Source organism: Trichechus manatus, unplaced genomic scaffold (assembly GCF_000243295.1).
Source record: "Trichechus manatus latirostris isolate Lorelei unplaced genomic scaffold, TriManLat1.0 scaffold00010, whole genome shotgun sequence".
Lineage (NCBI taxonomy): Eukaryota > Metazoa > Chordata > Mammalia > Sirenia > Trichechidae > Trichechus > Trichechus manatus.
In genome coordinates this window covers 15,792,784-15,804,090 of record NW_004443946.1, presented here as the reverse complement: position 1 = coordinate 15,804,090, position 11,307 = coordinate 15,792,784, and the positions used below count along the sequence as shown (strand labels likewise).

Genomic DNA, 11,307 nt, shown 5'->3' with positions numbered 1-11,307 from the left:
CCAGCCTGCAGGGAGAGAGTGGGGAGGGGGGACACGCAACGCCTGGGTAGAACACCGACCAACCGAGCGCGGTGACGCCAGGTGAGTATTACAGGGCACCTCACGGCGACGGTCGAACGCGCACCCCCTTTCAGTCTGGCTCCCTCCGGGAGAGGAGCGCGGGGGCGGGGCGGGGCGCAGTGCGCGCCGGCGCGTAGAGGCCGCGGGCGGTGGCGAGGCGCGGGCGTGTGAGGAAGGAGGGGCGCGCGGGGCGCGGGCGCACAGCGGAGGAGGGGCGCGCAGCGGCTGTAGCGGCCTGTGGCGCCGTCACTCGGCGGAGCCGAGCTGAGCTGGCCGCGTCAGGCGCCGGTGCTTCTGTTGCCGCCCCGGCGCGTGGGGACAGTTCGGGGCCGCGCCGGGTGCTGTCCCGCCCTCCCGCTGCGGTCCACCAGTCAGCCGGCCGCGCGAGTCCCGTTATCATGTCGCTGAGGCAGCGCCTGGCTCGGCTGGCGAGCCGTTTGCAGGAGCCACAGAAGGTGGCCCGTTTCCAGCAGCTGTGCGGGGTGGAAGCGCTGCCAAGCGGTTCCGCCGCAGCCTCTGCTGACCGGAGGGAGGATGACGAAGAGGCGGAGGCACGACTAACCGGAGGCTCCCGGCGGCGAGGGCGACAGCCAGGGCCACCCGGGGGCCCCCAGCCGCCCGGGAGCGACCTCAATCAGTGCCCAGCCAAGCTGGGCGGCGGCGGCGGCGCCCCCAACGGCGTGCGGAACGGGTTGGCGGCCGAGCTGGGCCCCGCTCCGTCGCGGCGCGCGGGTGCTCTGCGTCGCAACTCCCTGACCGGCGAGGAGGGCCAGCTGGCCCAAGTGAGCAACTGGCCACTGTACTACCTGTTCACCTTCGGCACGGAGCTGGGCAACGAACTCTTTTACGTCACTTTCTTCCCCTTCTGGATCTGGAACCTGGACCCCCTGGTGGGCCGGAGACTCGTGGTCATCTGGGTGCTGGTCATGTACCTGGGCCAGTGCACCAAGGACATCATCCGTTGGCCGCGGCCTGCCTCGCCGCCGGTGGTCAAGTTGGAGGTCTTCTACAACTCCGAGTACAGCATGCCCTCTACCCATGCCATGTCCGGCACCGCCATCCCCATTTCCATGGTCCTTCTCACCTATGGCCGCTGGCAGGTAAGGTCCCCTCTCCTCGCCCCGTTAGTCCTGCGGGGAGTTAGAGATAACGGAGTCAGTGGTGGGTTAACAGAAACTCGAAGTTTCCCCTTGCTGTCTACAGTTACTCTTAATTGGACGTTCCGGGCCCAAACCTCTTTCCATAGGTTTTCACAGTACACGCCAACAGGCCCTTTCTAGGTTTTTAAATATTAAGTGATCAGTGGAAACCTGCAGACTTAGCCGTTAAACTGTGTTTTAATAGCAGTGCCTTTCGTAGAATCCAAAGGAAACGTTTTTTGTGAAGTAATACGTTATCATTGAGCGTTGGTTGAATTTTTAAATTGGTTTAACTCCTGTGATGCACAGGGGAAGTGAATTTTCCCTAGTTAATCGTTAGATTGTGGGATGGCGCAGGGTCAGGCAGTGTTTGGTTCTGTTGTACATAGGGTCGCTATGAGTTGGAACCGACTCCACTGCACCTAACAACAATCGTTAGATAACTAAGACACAGTTTCACTTTAATATATGGTGCTTTCCGCAGCATTGATTCTGTATCAGACTTAGGTAATGTCGTTAGCTTTATTGTGAGACAATGTTTACAAAACCTGTTATATTCCAAAACGAACTTGCTAGTTCCAGGCAATGAAGTAATGACTTTTAAAAGAAAGCCGCCGTTTATGGAAGTTAATGGATCACAATCAGCCTGAGTCAATACTCTACCTCCTCCTTTTAAGGGTGTGGTTGCTAATTTGCTGATAAAAAACAACAACAACAACACCCCGTTGCTCTTAGCGACCCTAGGACAGAGTAGAACAGCCCAAGATAGCAGTTGGTGGATTCAAACTGCTGACCTCTTGGTTAGCAGCCTAGCTCTTCACCACTGTGCCACCAGGGCTCCAATTTGCTGAAAGTTTTGTCTTCCAGATCACTGATCTGTAGTATCAGTTGTGCTACTATAGTGTTGTTGCATTAACATAAATATGGATGAGTTTAAAGTTATTCTTAAAGATAGGGTTCTTGGTCAGACTAGTCGGTAAAAATGGCAAGTATGACGGCAAAGTCAGCCTGACGGGTATGAGTTTTTAATGGTAAATGTTTTATATTGTGATTACTTCTTTTTGTCTCCTAGTTTTGTTTCCCATGCCCCATAAAAGTTACTTAGGTTTTAAGACTACTTCTCTTTCATATAGAAGCAAAATTTATTCTTAGACTGTTGTGCTTGCTTTATCTGTCCTTTAAATAGTAAGGAGATTTGTCCATCCCTTAACTTAAAAATAAAGTTCATTATTATGGAGAATCTTTCTAAGGAAGCAAACTTCCTCTATTTTTGTATCATCTCACATTGAGAAATACGCGTTCTCTGTAAGACTCCATTATGATAAAGCTTCCTTATCCCAGATTTAATTTCAGTATAGATAAAATCTTGTCCCCATGGATACTTCTGTGTAGTGCATCCTTCTTACTATAACATGAAAAATACGTAATGCACATAGTAAGAATGGCAGAATTACTGTGGAAGAGTACCATGGAAATGTTTTTCCAATTTAACCAAAAGAAAGTACTGTGCTATTCAGATTATAAAGTAGTGCTGCTTGTTTGTCATGATAGGTAAATATCTCAATGTTTTCAGTTAAATTTAAATATTTCAGAAGTTAAGATTAATCATCATTGAGTTGTGTTTGGCATAATAATTAGCTGGTTGGCTAATTATGTGTCTCTTATTTTCATAAGACTTTCAGGGTACTATAACTATAGGGCCTTTATAATTTGTTCTCTGTATGAAGCTATGTTATATGCTATTAATATTGGCAATGAAAGTAAGAGAAAATAGTTATTTTTGTCCTTCATTTGTTCATAGCACATACTAAACAGGAACTATAGCTGAATTGTTTACAGGATGCAACTATCAAATCTAACATTTTGAATGATCAGAATAAGCTTAGAGTTTTTTTTTTTTTTTTAACAACTTTGTCTATTTAATTCAAAGCTTGAGGAATTTGTATATCATACAATTTTAGAATTTGAACTGGACAGGACTTTAGAAACCATCTCGTCTCAAACTGTCATTTTACACATGTGGAAACTGACCAATTACATTAGAATTAATCCTGGAAAAATTAGTTTAAATTTCTTATTTTACATTCTTTAACTCCATAAAAATTTCTAAATTTGGATAATTGTTTATTTTGGTTAGCTGTCTTGAAAGAAAATCTCCCTTATATGAAAGTTCTATCTTTATAAATGTTTGGTTATAATAATCTAGTACATAAGCCAAAATGACTTTTTACCTTTTTACTTTTTTTTTTATATTTCTTATGAATTGAAAACAAAAGTACCTGCCTTTACTTAACGTTGTTTTGGTTCTCTTCTCTGCTAGTATTCTACTACTTTAAAAGGGAGGCTTATGTTTCCAGAGTGGGTAATGAAAAAAATTTTTTTTTAGAAACTGGGGTAAGAAATACAAGAATGAAAGTAGGTGTTCTAATTAACAGCCGTTTTTGTTGACAGTCCTGTTCATCTGTTGTGTCCTGCTGCTTACTCTGGCCAGGCATGGTTATGTCTGTATGCCTAGGATGCTGAAACATGTCTCTCTTGAAACTGAGTTATCTCACATACCATCCCTTTGGGTTTGAGTAACTACTTCACTCCTCCCTACCACTTGATGTTCTTACCCTTCTTGAAATTTACTCAAGTTTCACCTCTTACACAGAGTGGGTTTTTTAAACTAACCCTTTCTGTTTCATTATTCCCCAGTGGTTCTAAAATGACCGTGTATGAAAAATTGCCTGGGGGCTTGTATAAAGTACAGATTTCTGCACCTTACACCCAGAGATTCTGATCCATTAGCTAAGTGAGAAACGTTGCATTTTACTGGAATAATTTCCTCAAAGAATTTTGAGGAAGAAATGTACTTTCTTCAACTACTTCCAGAAAATTAACTCTTTATCATTAGACTATATTTTATATTTCTTCAAGATTGCTGAGTCAGCTCTTTTGCAGTTCCAGTCTTTGAAGCTTTTTAAGGAATATTTCAATACAAAAAAGGGAGGTTGGAACAGTATACCTCCAAGCAGTTATTTGATACTGGAAGAATTTTCAAAAATATTTTTATGGTGATATAACATAGAAAATGTTATGGAATTTCTCCAGGGATTAAATAACTTTGATATCCATTGGCCAGGATACTAATTATTACTCTCATTCTATTAGTTGAATTTTTTTGTAGCCCGAATTAGGAAAAATATTAAAAAATAAAGAGCATCAGATATTAAGAAAATAATTCTTTGAAGAAATCTAAAATAAAAAAATAAAGCACTCATTTTGTATATATATTTGCATGTCCTTCTGGAAATAAAAATTCTTTATTGTTAAATAATATGGCATATAATCTTTTCTGATGATATCCTTGATTTAATAATTGGTTAAGATGGTTTTAGATTAATTTCATTAAAAAATAATTAGTCACACCATACACTTTCTAGCCAAACATTCCCAACTAGCCTACCTGCTTTCACTGCTTTTTATAATAATAATAATTGCAATTATTATTATTAAAATTTATTAAGCACTTCCTATGGCTCAAGCATTGTTTAAAATCTTGTGCACTTATTGCCTCTCTCAGTGTATTCGTATTATGCCCCAGTGTTTGGTTCTTTTATTAATACTAGTTCACAGATGAGGAACTGAGTGACAGGAAGGTTAAAAAGCTTACTCGGTAACACAGCTAAGTGGCAGACAGTCTGACTCAGGAGCTTACATGGAAAACTTTTCAAATCACACTTTGATTTTTAAAGGATTTTTCCAACAGTATATACCATTTTGAAATGCATATGATTGTGTTCTTAAAATATGAGAACAGATTTTATATGTCCTTGAAAAGATAAAATGTGTGTGTATACATATGCAGTGTTCACAAATATTTGTGTGTCAAGCATTTATTCATTTGTTGGCCTGAAATCAAATGATGATTTGGTCTCCCCTTCCTTTTCCACTGTCTTCCTATCATAAATAAAAAACTCAATAAATATAATAAGAGCTTTGGAAAAGAAAAGCACGCATAAGATAGTCTATCAAAATATACTGTAGATGATAAAGGATGATATCCGTGAGGCCACGAAAAGATGAACAGGGGAAGGCAAAAAGTAAGAGTTACGAAAGTAGATAAGAAATGACAAAGACAAGGGCAACTGTTACTTTGGTGATTCTGCAAAGAAGCAAAGTTTATCAAAAAACCAAATTAGTTTGATTGGTTTATTTTTTACCTGGCGTTATAATTGTGTTTGAAATGCACATTTTCTTAATTTCCAAGTGTTTATTACTAATTACTGATTTAAAATTAATTTTAATTTTTATTTGAATAGTTAATACAAATGCATGGTACAAAATTAAAAATTTACATAAAAATATGAAGAGGAGAGTACATTTCTCCTTTTTCTGTGTCCTGCAGTTACCCAGATCTCTTCCAGAAGGAATCACTGTTACGCTTCCAGAGAGTCTTTACTTTTGTAGACGTATATTTACTTTATTTTTCGTACAAATGGTAACATACTATACTGTTCTGGACTTTGCTTTTTCCATTAGAAATATGTTGTAGAAATTTTCCTTTTATTGTAGCTAACAATTACTGAATACTAATTATGTGCTTGGTATTGTTTTCAATGCTTGGCATGACTTAACTCTTTTAATCTACACATAAATCCTATGAGTATTATCACAAGTTTACAGTAGAAGAAATTGAGGCAGAAGGAGGTTAAGTAACTTGCTGAAGATCACTTAGCAAGTACATGTCAGAGGCTGGATTGAAACCCAAGCAGTTTGACTCCAAAAGGATACTATACTACTGTATTATATTACCTCTCAATATTAGCACATTTCATATTATATACAGAGAGAGCTATCTAATTTTTTTCACATTTGCATGATGTTCAAATATATTAAAGTAGAATAATTTATTTAATAAGTTGACTATTAGGACCTGAAGGTTTCTAATCTTTTGATAGTATGATGACACAGTAACTGTTTTTGTATCTGAGCACATTGTTTTGTATTTGAACACATTACTGTGTCAAAAAGTGTATGCATTTGAATTTTAACGGATAAAGTAAAATTGCCCTCCCTGAAGACAGTGCCAGTTTACATTCCTACTTGCAATATATGTGAGTACCTGATTTTCTGCATTCTTACTAATGCAATATATTCCTCAACTTTTTTATCTTTGCCAATCTGATAAGTGAAAAATAATTTGAACATTGTATTTAATTTGCATTTCTCTTATCAGAAAGGTTGATCAACTTTACATAGGTTTATTGGCCATCTATATTTCCTTTTCTGTGAACTACCTATTCAAAGCCTTTGTCTAATTTTTCTATTAGATTGTTGGTATTTTACTTACTTTTTTTTTTAAACTATACCTTTTTGTTGGTTTTTTTATTTTTATTTTTTAGTGGTTATTCTACCTTCAAATAATATTACACCACTTAAGGATAGCTTAAGAACCTTGCAGAAGTATGCTTCCATTTTCTCCTCTTCCCTCCTCTGTGCTATTGTTGTCATACATTTACGTCTATATGTGTTATAAAACTCACAGTATATTTCTATTATTTTTGCATAATGTTCCAGTATGTAATATACAATATGAATATGAAGAAGAAATATAATACAGTAGTATAGTATAGTTTTTGAGGTGATAAAATTTTTCTTCTGCCTGAAGAGCTTTTTTTCATGTATTTTTGTAGTGCAGATCTGTTGGCAATGAATTTTCTTACCTTTTTTCTTTGAAAAAAGCCTTTATTTAAAAAAAAATTTTCATGGGATATAGAATTTTAGTTTGACAGCTTATTTTTTCTTTCTTTCAGTACTTTAAATATATTACTCCATTGTCTTCTGGCTTGCACAGTTTTTGAAGAAAAGTCTGTTGTAATTTTTTCTCTGTGATTCTCTGTATGTAATATGGCTTTTCTTTGGGCTGTTTTTAAGATTTTCTTTTTGTCACTAGTTTCGAGTAATTTGAAAATGATGTGACTCAGTATGATTTTCTTTATATTTTTTCTGCTTGGGGTTCATTGATTTTCTTGGATCTGTGAGTATATAGTTTTCATCAAATTTGCAAGATGTTCAGCATTATTTCTAGACATTTTATTTTTGTCCTTCTCCCCACCCCCCATTCTCTCTTTCTGGAATTCCAATCTTACATATGTGAGATAGTCATTTAAGGTCACTGATGCTCAGGGTGTTTCTGTTTGCTTGTTTGCAGTGTTTTTGCTCTCTGTGCTTCATTTTGGATCGTTTCTGTTGCTATGACTAATGATCTTTTTCCTCTGCAATGTCTAATCTGGTAACCTCACCAGTGGGATGGTTTATAATTTAAGATACTGTATGTTTCATATCTTAAAGTCTCATTTGGGTCTTATTATTATTTTTTAATAATATTTTATTGGGTTTAAGGTGAAAGCTTACACAGCACATTAGGCTCCCGTTTAACAGTTTCTACACAAATTATTCAGTAATTTGGTTAATTTTTCACAATGTGTCATCATTCTCATTCATTTCATTCTTGTTGTATCATTCCCAGTACTCTAGTTGCCCTGCTCCCTTACTGTCTCATCTTTGTGTTAGAATAATTTTTGACCATTTGGCCTCATATAGATGATTTTTCAAAGGAGTTCATTACTCATGGGTGATATTCTTTGTGAGCCAACCTGTTATTTACCTAAAAGGTAACCTCAAGGGACAATTTCAGTTTAATTTTAGTCTCAGGGAGTCCTCTAGTCTCATTTGGTCCAGTAACTCTGGACTTTTTAGGAATTTAAGTTCTGTTTGGGTCTTATTTTTAAAACTTCTGTTTCTTAGCTCATCATGTTCCTGTTTTCCTTGAGTATGTTTATATAATTTTTAATAACTGTTTTAAGGTCCTTATCTACTAATTTTATCATCTCTGTTGTCTTTGTGTATATGTTTAATTTTTCTACTGGCTATGGATTATATTTTCCTGCTTCTTTGCTTGGTAATTTTTTAACTGGGTTTTGAATTTTGTGATATTCCTTTAAATTGCATTGGACTTTGTTCTGATGTGCAGTTAAGTTACTTGTCAGTTTAATCTTTTTTTGAGCCTTGCTTTTAGGTTTGTTAGGATAGGTCCAGGATAACCATAGTTTAGAGCTAATTTAGCCTTACAACTAAGGGGATAACCTTCTGAAGACTCTACTCAATGCCATTTCTACTGTTGCCTGGTGGGAAATCAAACTATTCCCAGACTTATATGAATTTTTGGAGCTGTATTGTCTAATATTTTCTGATGGTTATTTTCCCAGCCTGGTTGAATTTCACCCCATGCATGCACATATTTGTACTCAGCCAGCTATTTGCAGGGACCCCTCTAGGGATATCTGGAGCTCATTTTCTGTGCAGACTCCTCTTTCCAGTGCTTCGGCCTGCAAATTATAGCTGCTATGGCTTCTGGGAACTCCGGTCTCTCTCTCCTTAACTCAGTGAGACTGCTAGACTCTGGGTTCCTCTGCCTGTGCTACAGCCTGGGAACCTCCTCCAGCAGAAAGTTGGGGCAATCGTAGTGCTCACTTCATTTGTTTCCCTTTTCTCTCAAATCATAGTCTTGCGCTGTGTATTGATCAATATCTGAAAACAATGGCTTTATATAATTTGCCTAGTTTTCTGGTTGTTTACAGTGTAAAGGCTGTTCTTACAGTAGTTAATCTTTCATGGGTAGAAACAAATCCTCTCTCCTCTACTTACTGAGTTTTTGTTTTGTTTTGTTTTGTTTTTATTGAGAGATAGTTCACATACCATATAATTTGCCCTTTTAAATGGTTTTAGTATAGTCACAGAATTGTGCAACAATCACTACAATCAATTTTAAAACATTTTCCTCACCCTAAAAAGAGACTTAGTACTTGTTTTAGCCATCTTGTGCTGCTGTAACAGAAATACCACAAGTGGATGGCTTTAACAAAGAGAAGTTTATTCTTTCACAGTCCAGTAGCTACAAGTCCAAATTCAGGGCATCAGCTCCAAGGCAATGCTTTCTCTGTCAGCTCTGGAGGAATGTCTGTGTCATCAATCTTCCCTTGGTCTGGGAGCTTCTCTGCACAGGAACCTCAGGACCAAAGAATGTGCTCTGCTCCCAACACTGCTTTCATGGCGGGATGAGGTTCCCCGTGTCTCTCTGCTCGCTTCTCTCTTTTATATCTCAAAAGAGACTGGCTTAAGACACTACCTAATTTTGCAGACCTCATCAATATAACTGCTGCTAATCCATCTTATTACATCATAGTGATAGAGTTTACAACACATAAGGGAATCACATCAGATTACAGAATGGTACACAATCATACAATACTAGTAATCATGACTTAGCCAAGTTGACAGATATTTTTGGGGGACACAGTTCAATCCATGACAGTACCCGTTAGCGGTCACTCCCCATTTTTTCCCAAATCCTCCTAGCCCTAGGCAATCACTAATTCTGGGCATTTCATATAAATGGAATAACACAATATATGGTCTGTTATGACTGGACATATTAATAGTGTTTTATGGTTCACCCATATTGTAGCATGTATACGTAAGTACTTCATTCCTTTTATTTATTTATTTTTTTTGGAGAAACAGTATCCCATTGGATGGTGTATTAGTTTTCTAGGGCTGCCATAACAAATTATCACAAACTGGTGGCTTAGAACAACAGAAGTTTATTCTCTCAAAATTCTGGAGGCTAGAAGTCTGAAATCAAGGTGTTGGCAGGGCCATGTTCCCTCTGAAGGCTCCACAGAGGAATCTTTCCTTCCCTCTTTCTAGCTTCTGGTGGTTGCCAGCAGCCCTTGGTGTTCCTTGGCTTGTAGCTGCATCACTGCAGTCTCTGCCTCTGTCATCTTCCCTGTACATCTCTCTGTGTCTTCACATAGCATTTTCCCTGTGTCTCTGTGTTTCCAAATATCCTTCCCCTGTCATTGGAGGTAGGGTTCACCTTACTCCAGTATGACCTCATCTTAACTTGATTACATATGGAAATATGTTATTTCCAAATAAGGTCACGTTCACAGGTCCTGGAGGGTACTATTCAACCCTTTGCATATGGATATACATTTTATTTATTCATTCATCATTTGATGGACATTGGGTTGTTTCTACTTTGGGGCTATTATGAATAATTCTGTTTTGGACATTTGTGTACAAAATTTTGTGTGGACGTAAGTTTTCATTTCTCTTGGGTTACTTATTGGTTTTTTAAGCCCTTTATATTTTGGTGAAATTAGCTTTTTGCTTGGGGTACAATTCAGAAATATATTTCCCTAAATTATTATTTCTGTTCTGACTTTATGATGTTTTCTTCCAAGCAGAAAATTTTCCTTTTTAGGTATCAGTCATTTCTTTCATGGTTTGTGGGTTTTGTGTGATATTTAGAATGGTATCCTACCATGGTTTTTCATAGTGCTTTTATGGTTTCATTTTTTATGCTTGAATCTTTGAACCATCCCTTACTTTAAAGAAAGAATACAAGTTAATATTTCCCAATGGCCCATTTATTGAATAATCCATTTTTCCCCACTGACTTGAACTGTCACTTTTACCATATATTAGGTATAAGCATGCTCAGCCATTAGAGAAATGCAGGTCAAAACTATAATGAGATATCATCTCACCCCAACAAGGCTAGCGTTAATCCAGAAAACACAAAATAATAAATGCTGGAGAGGTTGTGGAGAGACTGGAACACTTATACACCGTTGGTGGGCATGTAAAATGGTACAGCCACTTTGGAAATTGATTTGGCGCTTCCTTAAAAAGCTAGAAATAAATGTACCATATGATCCAGCTATCCTGCTCCTTGGAATATATCGTACAGAAATAAGAGCCGTCACACGAATATATATATGCACACCCATGTTCATTGCAGCACTGTTGACAATAGCAAAAAGATGGAAACAACCTAGGTGCCCATCAACGGATGAATGGATAAACAAATTATGGTATATCCACACAATGGAATACTATGCAACAATAAAGAACAACGATGAAGCTATGAAACATAACATGGAGGAAACTGGAACTTAGGCTGAGTGAATTTAGTCAGTCACAGAAGGACAAATATTGTATAAGACCACTATTATAAGAACTCAAGAAAAGGTTTAAACACAGAAGAAAACATTCT

At 38.2% G+C, this 11,307-nt stretch overlaps 1 protein-coding gene across 2 annotated transcripts in view; it reads left to right on the top strand.

The window, feature by feature from the left end:
• Nucleotides 1–266: 266 nt before the first annotated feature.
• The window catches only part of SGPP1 (sphingosine-1-phosphate phosphatase 1), a 43,800-nt gene continuing 32,759 nt past the window's right edge, over nucleotides 267–11,307 (top strand). For both annotated transcript variants that reach the window (XM_023726269.1, XM_004370940.3), the window contains exon 1: nucleotides 267–1,160. In XM_023726269.1, the coding sequence (XP_023582037.1) occupies nucleotides 459–1,160 (702 nt within the window). In that variant the 5' untranslated portion in view covers nucleotides 267–458. The remainder of the gene's footprint in view (nucleotides 1,161–11,307) is intronic.